The 17,891-nt window shown below is 37.6% G+C and overlaps 1 protein-coding gene across 1 annotated transcript in view; it reads right to left on the bottom strand.

The window, feature by feature from the left end:
- LOC142352043 (dynein axonemal heavy chain 1-like) overlaps positions 1-17,891 on the bottom strand; it is a 234,705-nt gene that overhangs the window by 142,329 nt on the left and 74,485 nt on the right. Inside the window, 2 exon segments of the mRNA XM_075404390.1 lie at positions 543-683; positions 1,517-1,591. Of these exon segments, the coding sequence (XP_075260505.1) occupies positions 543-683; positions 1,517-1,591 (216 nt within the window).

Raw genomic sequence — 17,891 nt, forward strand, 5'->3', positions numbered from 1 at the left:
GGTCCCGATTAGAAAAACAACTCTTTACTTTGACAACTATTTCCTCCACTGAATTATTTCAGAAAATTAGTACAAACATGGTAGCTATTCTATTGACAAACAGCCTCTGCGAGACCAGTAAGAAAAAAAAGAGTTAAGTAAAATAAAAACTCAGAAATGGGAAGCATATTCTTTTCGCGAAAAAAATTGATGCATGTAATATCAGTTGCAGTTTTAAATTTCTATGAATAAATTGATCCCTTCATTCAAATTCAAAAATTGGAACAGATCAAAAATTTATTGAACATCTCACTAAAATGCGTGTAATTTGAAGTTCTCATCGTCCATTTTGAGAACCTCTACGACATGAAACAAAAACAAATAGGCCAGACAATAATTTTGGTAGTTCACGCATCTAACGTTGCCTAACCACTTTTGACGATGAATTGAAGTTTAAAATTTTGCGGCAGAAATCGCGAAATAGATAAGCACATGAGAATGTACAAACAGGCAAGCAATTGTAAGTCCTCAACCACAAAACTGGTTTATACTATTAGCCTAACCGGTTTCTTGTTGGTGATGAGCATGTGTATGACGTAAGCACTTCGTATGGTGTCTAAAGTGGGTACCATAATGTCACTGTAGGAGATACCAGGTGCCACTGTGTAGTTTTCGGCACCCTTCATCCAATTCACCCACCCAATCTAATAAACAATACAGGGATAACTTATGGACATATGAGGGTTATGATCCTGAGGCGATGATGAACAGAACTGTTGCTAACTTACGTCCGAGTTTTAATGCTAAATTTTTTGGGCCTTTCTCATTATTTCCTCCTCCCCCTCCCCCCCCCAGATTAATTTCATATAACGTATAGCCCTATACCATAATGGGGGGCTATAATGGGAAGGACCCGATTTTTCTATATACAGCTCCAGATTTAGGAATTCCAAACTTTTATATATGCAGCGCTAAATTTGAAAACTGCGGCATTTCAAAACCTGCAAGTTCAGGTTTCAAGGCTACTTGACTCCGCATAAGTCACTTCAAAATTCTGGGTTATATCTCGAACCGCTACCCGATTCTCGCTGAGCGCTGCGTTTCTTAGTCACTTCATCAGAGTCACGTGACCAATACATATGTTTTCCATGACATCCCAAAAATCCAGTCGATTCAGAGGACAGACTTTTATTAGTTTTCGCTGACTACATGGAATAATTTCTATAAATCGGTTCAACGCGTAATTTGAAGCTCTTTCGACATTAAATGAACAGGGCATGACGCGGATAGATCTTATCTAACACCAAAGGTGCGCCGCAACTAACATTCAACGATGAAAAATCACATAATCAAAAATACGCATAACAATGGTAAATTGTGATTGGTCGAAAATCTTGATGACAAAAATCTTATAGACATGATGAATATAAAATTTATATATAAATTTGTGAACCAATCATAATTTAGCATGAACAGGGTTAAATAATACATTGATGAAAATTAAATCTAGATGTTGTAAAAGGAGTGTAGTTATTACACGTCCGGGCACTTCCCCAATGTATGGAAAAGTAATGGGTTTCACAATATCCTTCGAAGTCGAAGTGGGCACAATCTTCAGCAAACAACACAGCGACATAAAACAAATGAATGTTCTCCTCATTAAACTGATTGTAATAAACATAAAACTTAATATAATCTACTTCATCACTTTTCAACAAAAATTCACCCAAGTCCATATTTAACAAAACATCGTCAAAAAATAACACGGAAAAGATGTAAGAAAATGCAGGTTTACTAAATTAAAGTCTTGCGAAAAACGCTAAACAGCCCTTAATCAACACAACAAATGCTACGAAAAACACTTGCTAAACTTGCCAACAGATTTTATTTTTAATTAGATTTTCATTTTCTTGTTAGAAACTGGATTGTTTCGTCTACATCTTGATGAGTTGATGTTCCATAAAAATTCATGAGAACTAGCGTAAAATCTGGATTAAGGTCTGCTTTTCTTAAACTGCAAAGCCAGATCTTGCATATTTGAACAAACCATTAAACTTGTCTCAATGAAATTGCAAAAAGTCAAAAATTGCTTAACAAAGACATGTTCCATAACTGTTTCTGGTGAAAAGTTTGCAATTAAAAATGCAGTGAAATACTTAGATTTTTATGACAAAAATCTTAACTACCAGGAGGAAGTGAAAAATGCGCTGTAGAAAAATGGCCTGAGGAGTAAGAGCAATTTATGCAATCAAGAGCTCTCTATGCACTATAAGTGATAGTCATTTCCGTTATAGTGCTGTCTTCTGCAATAGCATAGAGCGTCCTGATCTCATTTCATTTGAAAAACAGTCTTGCTCCAACAGAAAAAGTATGACACATCTCTTGACCTAAAGTTACAGTATGAAATACTTCCATTTGAATACCTTTTGAAGATTAAAAAAACCCACCTAATTGCACAAAATTTTATCGAATAGAGCTCCAACTTTCATAAAATTAGTGGTTCCTACACTGCAGTACCAAAGAACAGACGAACGAATTTCCTCCATTTCGACGTCAAGACAAATCACAATACCTCAAAAACAGCTTTTTCGCCAGAGCTATAGAATCCTGGAGTAATTTCATATCTAATTCAATTAGTAATCACCTTAAATTTCAAACAGTGAAAAAAAATCAGGGCCGATTTCTTTAAGGAATTTCAATTTTCTCATAACCTGTAATGGGAGCCTATCATGGCGAAACTTTAAATTCAGTTAATATTGATATAATTGATGCATTTTCTTTCCACGACTAAACAACAGTTAAATTCTACATTCACCCTACACACCTATTGGCATGGTAACCATATCTGTCCTTGGAATTCAAGTGTTCTTTTTATCATCAAGTTTCATTTTCAAGAACATCATATTAATGTGATCAACATATATCAGATTTCGCCTTCAGATGACATTGCGCCTTCAGATGAGTCCCACAACAGATTATCATTTGGTGGTTACAAAATTTTGGAAAGTAATCGGAGTAGTATCGTATGTATACAGGAAGATCGGGGGGGGATCCTTTGGAGATCCGTTCAGCAGAGGGGGATCCCTGATCCCTTAGGGGAGATCTTTTAAGTTAGGAAAGTGGTAATTGCGCTACATGTATTTGTCTGGTGGCTTATTGTTGGTATTGCGCTATTGGAAAGCCATTCCAGTTTCAACTTTTCTTGCTTATTTGTGGCAAAACCTAGCAAAGTAGATTTGAATTAAACCTGAATTTATACGTTACAACATATAGAATAGAATTGTTATAGAAACTGTTATAGATAAGAGAATTAAACACGTACAAAAGCGTCAAATTGCATACAAAATAGCGCATTGTTTTGTTAATTAAGAGTCCGATTCTATCGCTTCATAATCAATAAATGGGTTATAGACCGGACGTTCTTCTTCTATCTCATTTTCATCGGCAATTTCATCAGAATCAATATCAGACTCTGTGATTGCGGCGGTTCTTACGAAGCCGGGGTCAGGGATTTCAGCGTTGACAGTATTCGTTTCAACTGTGGTTTCAATTTCCCTCTGGTTTTCAATTTCGTACAACTCTCCAGACAACCAGGAACTCAACGATTCATTATCGAAATTGTCGTCTTCGTCGAAGAAACGATCGTGGACAATATTTATGTGACCAAACGGCAGCGTATCGATCCCATTTTCAAGAATGTATCGCTTATCGTCGAAAGCGTTGAGCGACACTTTATTAATGGTTACTGTATGGAGTTGGTGGCTGCTAGAAGCTATTCTATGGTTTTGCGTGCGGATCAAACGACCAGAGGAGAGCGTTTCTTTGAATCTGTCATGCGTCAGTTGTCGTTGTGCTAATTTTGTGACGCCTTTAGCTGATTTCTTTTCCCCGCCATCTAAATTAAAATATTGAACATTAGGAACAGTCCCAACTAACAAGCTGTATATTGATACGTGTGAGTGTGATGAAAACTAACTTACCAATTGCAATTACTGATTAGAGTTTCGGCTTGAGAGCACAAAATTCTTGAATAGGCACGCTGGCAAACTCGTCCTTAAACTTCAGGACGACATATTCGTTCACTTTGGAGAAGAGCGGGTGCTGTGGTGGATAATTAGAGAAGTCGAAATGTTGCAAAATATGAATTTTTTGGCGTATATCTTCATAAACGTCTATTGTATTGATTCGATATAGCAGTGAATCAGTATCCGAGTAGAGAACTTTGCAATCAAAATTTGGCTTCATCACTGTATAATGGAATTGGAACATGTGTAATTTGGCCAGATCAAGTACACATGCCCCTACAATAGTGGGTTTGTTCCAATAAATCCGTTTTTTTGCAGTTTTCATCGCAGCCATGCTCTCTCCAAAGATTTTGAACGATTTAAAATGAAAGTTTTGCGTTCTTTGTAGCACACTTTGAGCATTTCGAACAATAACGACTTGATCACGGTTCCTTTTCGACTCGCACGTTTTTCCGAACGCTGAATTATTCATGCCCTTATAGAACTTTTTGCCAAAAGCAGTACTGGCAGCAATCCGGAGACTGGTATTTAGCTCCATGTAGGGTCGCATCCAGTTCGCTTGCTCAAACTTTAATGCCCGATGAAGTTTTGTAATTTTGAGCCCCATTGAATTGTAGAATTGGGCAAGCCGATAATGTAGCGTGTAGCGGTTTTAGGCAACAGCGTTTGGACGAGTTTTGGCCCAGATGACTTTTCAGGTAAGTGCATCTGTACTTTCAAATTTTTCTGGTAACCGCTCAGCGAAGAATGTTTGATTTTCAATTTGGATGGCGCCAGAGGGTAATCTTGATGAGCTTCATGAAATTCGGGTGGATAATCAATATCAACTTCAATTATGTATCCATGCTGTGCCGTTGACGAAATTTTGAGTACTTCCTCGAGCGTGATGTGTGCATCTAGCGCAAAATCCTTCAAGGGCAAATGATCGCTCTGCATTACGCCGCCGTAGAGGTTATTTGCGTCTAGCATCAACGCATATGTAGACGGCTTAGAAGCATCATAGTTCGGCAGATGGCAGTTGTTTGCTTGAAAGAGTCGTTGCTCATAGATTGAAGACACTCCTCCGCGCATCATGTTCTCTACAAGTTCAAGTTGTTCTCTCTCGGTTAGCAAATGCAGGTCGGGTTTGCACACCTTGAGGAACGCATCTCCTGATAAATTTGATGCTCCATAGTACTGTGCGCAATCTAAACCGTACGTGTCATAGCAGATATCTCTGAAAGCCTCAAAGACGCACGCCAAGAGCAAAGTGTCACTGGTTAGATAAAGGTCGTGGTAGTCGCCGATGTTTTGACAACCAAATTTTGAAAACACTGTTTGAGCATGATTGTAGTCGGTTTCGCTGATAGTGACTTCACCGCCATGCAATGTATTTTTCCATTCCGATAATGGAGGCAACACTTTTTCTTCAAACACTTGTTCTGATGTGATGTAGGAATAACAGTAAAAACCTTTTTGGCAGAGAAGTTGAAAATCGCTATTGGAATAAGATTCATACTTAGAGCGTAGAATGTCAAAGCGATTGTCAGGCAGATCAGCTACCAAGGACTCGAGTGATTGGGGCATGAAGTTAAACGAGTCAATTAACCTTATGTATTCGAAGATGGGTACTTGTTGTCCGGCCTCCGACTCAAAATTTTTTATGAACACTCCAACAGAGAGTGATATATAGTTTTCGTCCGTAGAAGGTATAACTTCAAACTTCGTTTCTGGCTCACACTCTGCTAGTGCAAGACATATATGATGAATATCATACTTTTTGATATTATGACCAATCATTGGCGTAAAGTTAGATGTTCTGCGACGAGTGTTACAGAGTTGATGCGCCCACCCTAGAAAATGACCATCGTAGTGACAATGGTCAAGAACAAGCTCAGCCTCATCGTTTATTTCGTTTTCACAGATCCAACATCTTGTGTTATTTTCACGCGCTGGAACAGGTCCTCGGTAGGGTCCGTAGAAAGCTCGTTTTCGGTTGTAGATGTCCCGCGCCAGTACGTGCAAAGATTTTACAAATTCGTTCATACAGTTGTCACCTCTTTTGAGTTCAAAGTAGACAGGAGTTGCTTTACCGTGTTCTATGGCTGCTATTGCATAACCACAAGGTTCATGTTTTTCAATTGCAACTGTGTAGGAAGTAGAGGGTGAGGGTTGTGCTGTAGCGATTGGAACAAGATAAGATTCTGTGTCAAAGTATAGAACGATAGGAAGAAACCAGCGTGCTTTCCAGTTTCTGAACTGTAGGGAAGTGTTGCTTTCTTTTGGCATAACAATTTCTGCTGCTGCATGTTCACTGCATGTTTTAACATGGTTTTGTTAAGTTTCTCTGTTTGTACACAAATGAAAACAATTTCGACAAATACGCTGCGCTGCACGGTGCGCTATACCTTTGAAGTATGCGACAAATCGTTCCAGATTCAAGATGAGAACGTAGTGATGGGCATTCTCATCGTGGAGGAGAAGAAGGTCCATTGTGAAGGATTTGTTTGACTTTTTGGAAACGTAGATCATCAGCAAACGTGTTCCCTCGATTCTGTAAACAAAACAGATTCATGGAGACCAATACAGTTTTAACATTTTGATTCGTTGAGCGGGAATATTTGAATTTTATTGATATTATTAAAGAAACACTTACCCGAAAACATTGACGCGAACGTCGTTGGCGTCCTCAAAGTATGGGATCCTGTTTATGGGCATGGGCATCTGATAGTCTCCAACCGGCTGTCGTTCCGCGTTCTTGTACGTATCTGGATTCGTCTTTTCAGTTCCCGATCGACCTTCTGTCAGTAAATTGATTCGATTTTTGATGTGATACGCGGCAACGAAACAATACACGAAGCAGTTGTGATCAAAATGGTTTCGTATGTTGAGCAATGAACGGCATCCGTTCAGGAAACCAGGTAGAGCTATATATGACGATGCATGCACGGGGGCAAAGGCGGCTATCTTGATTTCCAGTCTGTTTACTTTGCGTAGAATCCATCCACTGCCTTGTGACGAAAACATGAAGAGAATATTCAACATCTTACACAACATCTTGAAAAAATCTTCGTTTGAGAGTCCATCCAAGTACACTGTAGTCATTTCAGAGCTAGCAAAGATTTCGATAGCTTGTTCTTCGTTGTCATTTTCGTTTCTTTCTTTGTACAGATCCAGAGACACAACAAACTGAATTTTTTTGGCTGCAGTCGAAACTTCGCTGTTTATAAGGTCCGTTATGATGTCTCTATTGTTCAGCATGAACTCCATGGATCTTGGTCGTCCTCTGTTCCATCAATAGTGAAAACTTGAAGTGCTCCTTGAAAGGCGGATTCTGTTGGTCTTCTGCTTGTTTCACTAGTTCTCGAGGGCAGTCCATGTTGATCTCTTATGTGTGTGGCAAAGCGATCAGCAGAATCAAAGCCAATGTAGCAGTAGATACAACATTGTACTAACGGATTATGTCGGTTTCCGAAATGTCGTTCGAGAGTTCGTAGATCTCTTGTAGTGAAATCACAGTGTTCACAGCGGTACACTGGCACTCCAACTTCATCTGGATGCAAGTTCCTTTGGTGACGATTGCGGTTGGTGCGAAATGTGAATTTGGCGTTACAAAATTTGCACGAGAAACTCATTGTTGAATCAATTTGAAGTAAAATGGTTTTGAGTTCGAGCTAAACCAAACCTTCAACTCTCTAAAAATAACCAACGTCCTGATTGGTTGAATTTGAAAACATGTTCAAAACGAAATTTCTAGGGACAAAGTTTCTTTCCAATCAGTTAACTAAAGGATTACACAAGAGTGAATAATATCATTGTCCAATGTTCACAGCCCTATTAATTAAATTAGGAGATGGATGAAGCTTTAGAAACAACATTTTTTTATCCCGTAAGAGGGCGTCTAGCATTTTATGCAAATTTAGTCCTGCTTTATGCAAATTCCATCATTCGCCAGTGAGGGCGTAGATCATGTTTTATGCAAATCCATTTGCATATATGATTGGTATTCTGGCCAAAGAGGGCTACAATCATGTCTTATGCAAAGTTGAATTAAAATGCAAATACCAATGTTTTGCCGTAATAGTCGAAGACTTATGCGTATTTTCTATGCAATATATGCGTAATGACTATGCAATGACGTGTTTTAGCGAGCCTTATATGGTTAAATGGCTTTATTGGTGTTCTAGTGCAACTGAATATCTCTTTTTAGGCATAAAAAAGTTGATTATCACAGTTTTTTTAACCAAAAACATTGAAAAAAAATTTTTTGAAAATAGATTTGAATTTTAGTATAACAAGTCCCATCAATGATTACTGGAGGTAGTAGCAGAATCAGTTGAGGGTTGAAAGATTTTAAAAAACTAAGAAAAAATGTTTTTATAAGTTGGAAAAAAAATTGATTTTTTTTGGGTTTTTTTGCCATTTTTAATGGAACTCATACTTGGCGAGCAGCTAGCTTCCTCATTCTTATGATCAAAGTTTCACAGCGTGAGATTTTATGAAGACCGGTTTTTACAGAAGTGTGAAAAAACCTCGGGAACACGATTTTTCAAAACATCTGGCAGCCACATGTTTTTAATTGAAAACAGGTGTTTGCGAAAACCGTGTTCCCGGGGTTTTTTGGCCATGATCATCATAACCTTTTATTTCTGTTACAAAGTCGTAAGAAAAACTCATTCTGACTATTTTTCAGCAAAACAACCACATCATCAATTTTTTTCGATTTTTCGGAAAAAATGACCTTTTTTTCAGAAAAAAAGTGTTTTTTCTCTAAAACTTTTTATGAGGAATTTCTAAAGTAACACCTTCAAATTGTAGTAAAAAACATAGGGATAACATTGAAACATTGAAAAATTGCATGTTTTCAATTTATTTGAAAGAAAAAAATTTTTTCAAAATTTATAGTTTTCACAAAATTTTTGCTTTTTTACAAATAACTTTTTTTCTGTTACAGATATGAAAAAGTTTATGGGTACCAAAAATTTAGAGCGTGTTGTTTTACATCATATGAGATACTTCTCAGTAGTTTCCTCATCACTCTTCCACTTGTAGGGTGATAAGATAAAGACAAAAATATATGACTGAACATAGATTTTGTTCTCTGTGACCCATCCAAGTCGGTCGCAGACAAATTCTGCATCAATTGACTTGCAGTTGGCAGTGAGCCAAAATTCCATGCAAGTTTCTCTGTAACGGGTGAAAACAGAGACGGTGAGCTCTCCGGAGTCACAGTGGCACTAGGATCAGAAGTTGGCGTTGAAACACATCCTGGTGTTGGTGGTGGTGACTCGGGAGAATGTGGAAGGCCCCACAAATCGGCTAGGTCATTGCAGGCCCGAACTACTCCCAACTGGTTTTCGAAAAAGGGCACGCAGTCACAATCGTATTTGTATAGAATAGTTCGAGTTTCTTTTGGCAGCGTCACAATGTCATACGGGTAAAGAGGATGTGTTAACGACAAAGGTGGAACGAACCCGCCTGAAGTGATAAAGGTTCCACCGCAATCTTCACTCTCCTTTTTGTCCGGCAAGGTTGCAACGAAGTTAATGAAGATTTTAGGTATCATAAAGTGTTCAAGCGTTGTCCAATTCTCCTCTTTCTCGTTTGTCCTTTTTTGTTGGATAAAAACCACAAAGTTTTCGTAAAAGGTTTGGTACACAATTGTTCGCTCCCAGACATTGTTTTGGTCGCTTAGGATATGGAAAGACATTTTCTGCGGTTGAAGAATTTTGAAGAGATAATAATGTTTTAAAGAATTTTGGAATGCTTTGAAGAGAAGATAAGCAAATTGAATGTTTTTGATAATTGAACAAGAAAAAGTTGTGAAGGTATTTTAAGCGCAAGGAAATTTGTTCACAAAATTTGACTTCTGCTCAGACAGTGGACTTTCAACAAACTTAAAGAGTTGCTGTTTCGGAACCGAAATGAAGTAAAATGTAGCGGGGAATTTACCCCCATGTAGTTTATGCGAGTTAACAATGTGAGTCCAGTGGCAGTTCTCTTATCTGCCCCCGGCACAACCAAAGGCCAACTATTTTGGCCCGGAATTTTGATTGAAAACATATGTGCTTTACTACTTTGTTTATAACAGAATTAGGCACACGCCTTAAAACTGCACATGTATTTACAAAATTTTAGTTGAACGCCAGGTGTTTTTCATTAATTTGGATCAAGTTGGATAAGTAGACCACACACGTGTAACCCACGCATGCCGCGCGCCTGAGGTGGGGAGCACGTTGCTTGTAATTGAAACCACACTTTGGTTCCTTGTTACGAGGGAATTATCACACCTAACACGTATTATTCCCCTCTTATCAGTTAGTTTCTTTGAAACTCATGGTGTTAGGGACTACTACCAGTGTGTATTTGTGTATGTGTGTGGGTTATCAAGGCAATGCCAAGAAATACCTCTTGTTGATCTAAATATAACTCCGCGATATATAAATTATATGGGAAATACATGGGCCTCTGAAGACATGTGATATATGTAAATCACTTGAAACACCCTTATCAGTACCGTTTTGGAATGAATAGTTAACATTTGAATAATTTAACCTTTCGCTAACAGTTGACTACGTTCTACAACAAAAACTTCCAAGCTAATTTGGTACAAATGCCTTTCACTGCAAGCAAAGACAAAGAGTACGGTGATTGCTATTTCGATATATCCAAAACAGAAAAGAGGTTGATAAGAGCTACTCTCAAAACCTATGAAAACACCGGGACGTATGTCTTTTTGAAACTTTTTAAGAGAAAAGACAATGAATACGAATTTGAACAGAGAATATCCCTTACAACAGAGGAATTTGACAAACTTATGAAAAAAAGTGGCAGGATACGAAACTCGGTGCCAGAGTCAGAAGGGAAAAAAGATACTTCGGTTGCTAAAAAGCCGGTGGCTAAAAAACCTAAACTAGCAGAAAAAGATTCTGGATACGAATCAGCGTCCTCATCCTCGGCTGCTTCCACAGATTAATCAAAATGGTTGAAGCAATGTTTGAACGATCGCCGGGTTTCTTCAAACAATTTCAGAAGGCGTTCAAATTTTCAGTTTGCGATGAAAAACCAGAGTTGAATGGTGTAAAAAATTATGCTGTGTGTGTTCATTTTGAAAACCCCTTTTGCACTTTGAAAACTAATCATTACCATGTTTTGGTGGATACATCAGACGTGACAAAGTCTTCAGACAAATCAAAGTTTAAAAAAAGCTATACAGTGCCTTGTCTCTACACAACATTTAAGATTTTGTTCGCCAATTCAAATACCCTAGAGCTGAATGGAGAAATTTTTCAAAAGCTTGTTTTGGCGGTTGAATACAACAAAAATTTGAGCATAGATTCCCACTCAATTCAGAAACTGTTGCCAAACTTCTCTAACGTAGCTTCTAATCAAAAGGTCAACAACAACAGCAACGTGACGTTGAATGAAGACAATCAACGACGACTACAGCAAGGAAGCAGCGTACAGTTTCAACTCCATCAAAAGTCATTGCAAAATTGTATTACAAAGTCCAATAACCAACAAACTCAAACTGATAGCTTTGCAAGTGAATCTCTAAAGAGATTTCAAAATATCTTGTCTGGGCCACACTCAGGTGCTTTCTGCCAAATAATGGACATTTGTTTGAGCGGATATGGTAATTTGCTTGTTGATACTGATGTTTTGTTTGTACGCATGGTGTATGAAGAGAAAATAAAATTTTGAAAAAAAAAACTTTATTCAACTAAGCAGAGTTTTAGTAGAGTTAGTTAGAGCATCATATGAAGCGCAAATCGAATCAAATCAACATCACTCATTTTTACAATTTCTGTGTTGTGATAAATGTAATGAGCAACATAAATACAAAATAAGCCACACAAAATAGAGTTTTGTGTTTGTATAGGTTGATTTCTAAGCAATTCATACACGTTTTGAATATCAAGAGCAGCGGAGGCCAGTCTGTTGTACAAACATTTGTATGATGTTAATTTCTGTCCAAGCGGATCAGCGAAAATGTAATTGCCATTCTTCCTACACAAAAGTGTCCAATGTGTTCCAATAGAATCAGAGCTGGATACATTCACAATAATGAATCTGTTCTGTGACAATTTCAAGGGAAAATTATCAGCTGCAAAGACACCACAAAATTTGTACTTTAGAAGTTTACATGCTTGAATCAGGCTGTTTATCTCGTCTTCATCCATTAGTTTGTCAGAATATGATTTTTAGAAACTTTCCGAGCCGAATCGATGAAAATAGTGCTCGCTTTCTCACCAATAATTTAAATTTCTATATTACTTGGCAAGGCAACTGAAAACTTGAGTTCTATTGAAATTGAACAATTGGTGAGTTCAGGGTGAATAAAATCATGCGACGCCTGCTGAGTGCTTGTGAGATCAAACACCATAATAAAATGGCTCGGGTACTCAGACAATTTAATTCCATGACCATTGTCAATATAGGCTAAGTCTGACATTGTGTTGAAATATAAGCGTTTGTCATCAGTTGTATTTATTGGACTGTCAGCAACAGGAAGTCCATTTCGGTAAATACAAATCTGCTCCAGATTGAATTTACGAAAGTGGAAAGGATTGAGTTGTTTGCTTCCTAAAAACACTTCATTTGTGTTAAGGCAAATAGCTAGACGTCGAATTGGCTCCCTGCTGAAAACATCTTCTTGTTTCCAGCTTTGCAAGCCAGTAGAAGCAAGAAACGTTTTAGTTATGGTCTCCAAATACGGATAGGACGCTGGACTTGATAGTAAAGTTTTTTCAATTGCAGAAACCACGTCATCGTTCAACGTCATTTTTCTTACATACAAATTAGCTTCTATAATTTTTACTTTGTAGGATTTTGCAGCATCGTCAGAAATTGTGACAAAATCATCTATTGATCGTCGAAAAGAAATTCGCAGCTTCACACCACTCAAAAGATGTCGATCGCAAGTAAAAAAATCTACAGCTACTTTTCCGTAAAAAGTACATTCGGCAGATTGTCTAACCAAAGTTTTTCGTCTGTTAACTTCAGCTGCCAGAATTGCTCCGGGGTTCTCTTCGTAGGAATAACCTTGACATGCCAACCAAGTTGCTTTAGCATCTTTGTTATGAGAAAATTCAGTTTCAATGAAACTTTTGTGAGCATAATTTCCATTTGCATTTGAAATTTTTAATCCGTTGGCAGATACTGTACAGTCAGAAAAGAGCGAATGTAAAACATTATTGCAGAAGTAAGGGGCGTCTGTTTTGGTGACGTCTGCTGCAGCTCCAGCGTCATATTTCAAATCGGCTTCAGAACCTTGAACTATCTTGCATTTGATTTCCAGAAAAATTTTTTGTAGGTCAATAAAACTATTTCTGTCTCCAGCCACCTCAAATTCGAGCATGGGTCCGTTAGGGCTGTACACTGGCCCTACTTTTTGACAAAAACTACCATCAAAAGTTACAAGAAGCGCTGGTTTTTCAAACAAATCCAGGGAACTATGTGTTGCCTCTGTTGGTAACATATTACCGATCATCTTTAACTCTAGCGAAGAAATCCGACCGACTTCTTTTTGGCTGTTTATTTTTTGAAATGACAGTCTTTCTCACATTAGTACTTTTTCTAGCTTTTGAGCCAGATCGTTTAGACCGTCTCCGATTCATTCGGTTTTGTCGTCTCATTCGCAGTGCTAATGAGCCTCCTGTTTGCTTTTTAACTGTGTTCGAAATTGTGTTTTTCAACGCCTGCTTTGCGGATTTTTTTTTGCTGACAACATCCACTAACTCTGGCACACTTTGTAAGAGAAGTTCTTTTCCGACACGTTTTGCTGCGGGTAGAATGAATTTTCGTGCAAGCGGTAAGGCGATTCGACCTATGCCACTTGCTAAAGCTCCAAAGCCACTTCCTCTTTGTCTATAGTGTCCAGAAAAATAAGGCAACGAAGATGCTTGACTGGTATAGTACGATTCCATTGTTTTAATCACCAAATTTTTTGAACTGTAACGTCAATATTACTTTACCGGTCCCTGAAAAGGGGACTAATTGACCTGTTTCGGTACGTAACTCTATGGAAATTGATTGAATCGTATTTGAAAGTAGTTTTTTATAGTCCAAATTTGAAAAAACTATTCTATGTGTTGGTTCAAGTTCACACACGCTACCGTTTTTCAGACGTTGTTTCGAATCAATGACACGTAATAAAGGCGCCTTAGCATCACCAACATATTGATACTCGATAATGTTTGTGTATATGAATATTAAGTGCTTTCCCGCGCACAGATCAGCAGGGAATTCTCCATAAAAAGCTTTTGTCTCATCGCTCTTCATTAATTTATTTGATGTAGCTGTATTCATTTTGTACCCAATATGTACACCATGTTTATCTGGAATTCCTGTAAAACCCACAATACTGGGTATTTCTTCACTAGGAAAAGTGATTCCCTCATTTTTACCAAAAAGTATTTCGTATTTTCCAGTACTCTTGATTTCACGAAACGAAAAATTAGGTAGTCCAACTGTTCGCTTGATAGTAAATAAAAGTTGAGCAACAGTTTCAAAGTTTCCAGTCATGAAAGAGAATTTTTCTCCACTGTAAGGTCGAGAAATGACATTGGCATCAGATGAGATTCTTTGTGAGTCCTCGTAACCCTTAAGACTATATGCTATCAAATCTCCATTCACCACATGCTGAATTTTGGTCGGAAAAATAATTTCGCTTAGAGCTACCCTCCAGTCGCCAGATAGTTGAATTTCATCGTTGAAAAAATTTCTGAACGAAGCTAGTGTGTTTTGATCAAAGATCTCCATCGAAGCGCTAGAAATAACATGTACCGTAAACTTGTCTTCGAATCGTTTACTTTCCATTTTTTAGAGGAGACTCTCGTACTGGTTGAAGTTCGGGTTGATAGAATTTACCCCGGATAACTTCTTTATCCGCATCAATAAGAGAATACGTGGGAGGATGCAATGTCGGGATAGATGCGATTTCAAATATCTCGTCAGTAAACGACTGTTTGTAGCCCTTCCCGAAAGTCTGCTCTTTTTTCACTATGCGCACAAAATCACCAATATAGAATTTGGGCTTTTGAAAATTTGTTGTATTTGCAGTCAAGGACACAAGCCTTGGAACGTCTTTCTTCGTGACTTTGTTCGGAGCGAGCTTTATCGTTCGATTTACTCTAGAATTGATTGTTTTAACAAACGCATCCAATTTGTCTAGATATGAATAAGTCCACTTTTCTTCCAAATATCTGTAGATTATATTTTTCAAAGAGCGTATATTTCTTTCCGCAAAAGCAGACTTTTTCTCACTGAATGTACTGTATAAATGAATTCCGCGTTCAGTGCATAGGGCTTTGAAGGCACCTAGGAACTCTGCACCATCATCAACCCAAACTTTCTCAGGTTGTTTGTGCTTGATCATCTTTTTGAAGACCTGTGCTGTCTCTGTGGCATATTTTGTTTTCAGTGGCTCAACCCTGAGATATCTTGACAAACAGTCAACAGCCACAAGCAGATATTTTACACCACCGTTGTGTTTTGCAAGTTTATCAACATATGCTAGATCTACGGACCAGATCTCATTTATGTCGTTAACAACAACTTTAAGCCTTGGAAACCTGAGGCGACGTGATCGGTATTTGTTAAAAGATGGTTTCGTTTCCAGATACATTTTAATTTTCTTCATTGATAAGTTACTCAAATTTTGCAATCTCTTTGCGCTTCCAAATGACGCAGGACCGTTTAAATAGAGCTTGTCAAGTTTTCGCACATCGTCAATAGATATCCCAGTCTTTTCTACGCGCCTCTTCCGCTGTCTTCTCTTTACTTTCATCGACTCTTGGCTTTGCATGTTTCTTCGTTGGTTCAGATCGTCTTCCTTCCTGCTCTTTTTTTGTTTCTTGCTTTAGTTGTTTGGATGCAGTTTCCTTTTCATCTTCACTGTAAAACTGATCTACAACTTTTTTTGCGTGAGTATTATAAACCAAGTCAGCTGATATATCAAGTTCACTCAAGATTTTGGTATACTTTGACAAGTCAATTTTTTTTGTGGGTTGTTGTAAATTGTACAAAAAGCTTGTTACATCTACTCCTTGAGGCTCATCGTTAATGTGCAGAATGTTGGTCTCTTCACTAATAGAAACATTATTTGAATTGAAAATTTTATTTAGGATAATTGCAGCTCTTTTTGTTTTGTTTTCATCCACTAGTTTCAGTTCTAGCATTATTGAGTCGAATGCTGAATCCCTCCTTTTTCTCACTATTGGCTCTATTTCACTGTCATCGCTAAAAAACGATTAGCTTCTTACATCGTCTGCATCACTTGTCACATCACCGCTACTCTTTGTTCTCTTGATCGACCAATCAGTGTTAGTGTCCGCATCTTGTACTTTTTTCTCATTATTTCGTTCAAAATTGGGATTAGTCCTCTGTAGGAGTGCTAACTGAGTTGCTTTTTGCTGATACATTGGATTATCAAATATTTCTTCCTTGGTTGGGTTTTTTGAAATGAACATTCTTTTAGGGATCAAAACAAACTCTTCTGCATGCATTATTCTGCCTTCAAGTAAATATAGCACGACAATCCCAACGCTCGAATGAGTTCTGGTTTTTTGGCTAAAACGTTTCGCTTTTTCTCCAAACTTGTTTTCTTTGATAATATTTGTTGAAATGATTTTTCCTGATTTTTAAGTAACTGCCTGTTCACTGGAACGTTGCCATTGATCACATTGAGCAAACACTCACAGAGAAAGTTTATAAAGCTATTTGGTGCTTGTTTGAGGAACTTTCTGAAATTGCTCTCGGGCAGCTCGAGAATTTGCTTTAGCATACATAACTCTTTCTCTCTCATCTGTCAAAGTAGTGATAAACGCTTTGGAGGACGGTAGATAAAAAATTGTTGGACCTGGTTGTACAATATTTGAACAATAACGCAAGGAGTCTGATGTTTTTGGATCTAAGTCAATGAGTAAGTGTCCAAAGGGTTGTTTTGTTGCAAGTTCATAGCTTTCCTTCAAAAAATTTGTATTGTTCAACTGTTTTCCGACATAGGTGATCTGCTGTATGTCTCTAGGTGATTTAAACAAAATGATATGGGTTGTGTTCAGATCAATCGTTCGCGACCATTTACTCTGTTGAAATAAGTTATGCTTAACATAAATCACACTAATATTTCTATGGCGTCCCGCAGTTGCAAGTTTTGAAAATTCTTTGTCATTGAAAATTTCTTCACACGAATCGTCAAACACAAGCAGACAATTTTCCAGCTGAGAAATGAATTCGAATCCAGAAAACTTAGTGAAAAAAATGTTCACTTTACGCTCTATTGTGCTGAACTTTGGCTGCTCGTGTTGATAGAAAAAGTAAATAGAACTAAAGGTTGGATAGAAGGTGTTTCTCAATAACATTTGGAATATAAGTTCAGTTTTTCCAGAACACGACGGACCACAAACAGCCATAAAAAGCCTATCGCTAGTGGATATTATATTGTTCATAGCTTTGGATTTGGAAGAGCGTAGCCAACTGTGCACGAAAGCAATGAAAACCAAAATGTTGATTCCTCACAATCAAGTTGGGAAAACATAAGCTTGGTTAAAGACACTACAATAAGAAAAAGTATTATCAAAATTTGAGTAAAATAGACGACTTCGGAACGTGGTAGCCGAGAATTAAAAAACTTCCACGAACGCCTCTCATGATTTTCCTCATCAAAAACTAAAGCATTCAAACCCCCTACATTAGCGGAGTCTATCTGGTCTTCTTTAACACTCATTTGAAAATAAGTTATTTGCAAAAATGAATTTACACTCTGATTTTTAGTTTAAATTGCATTTTTGTTAGTCTCTCTTTCAATCCAAAAAATTCATAAGTAGTATATCTAGAGTCTTTGTCGTCTTTTTTGTAAGTCACTTTATAGTTTGCCTGCATTCCGTAACCACTTCCATAGTAGAC

The sequence above is a fragment of the Convolutriloba macropyga genome, chromosome 13, assembly GCF_964194025.1.
Source record: "Convolutriloba macropyga chromosome 13, txConMacr16.3, whole genome shotgun sequence".
Taxonomy (NCBI): domain Eukaryota; kingdom Metazoa; phylum Xenacoelomorpha; order Acoela; family Convolutidae; genus Convolutriloba; species Convolutriloba macropyga.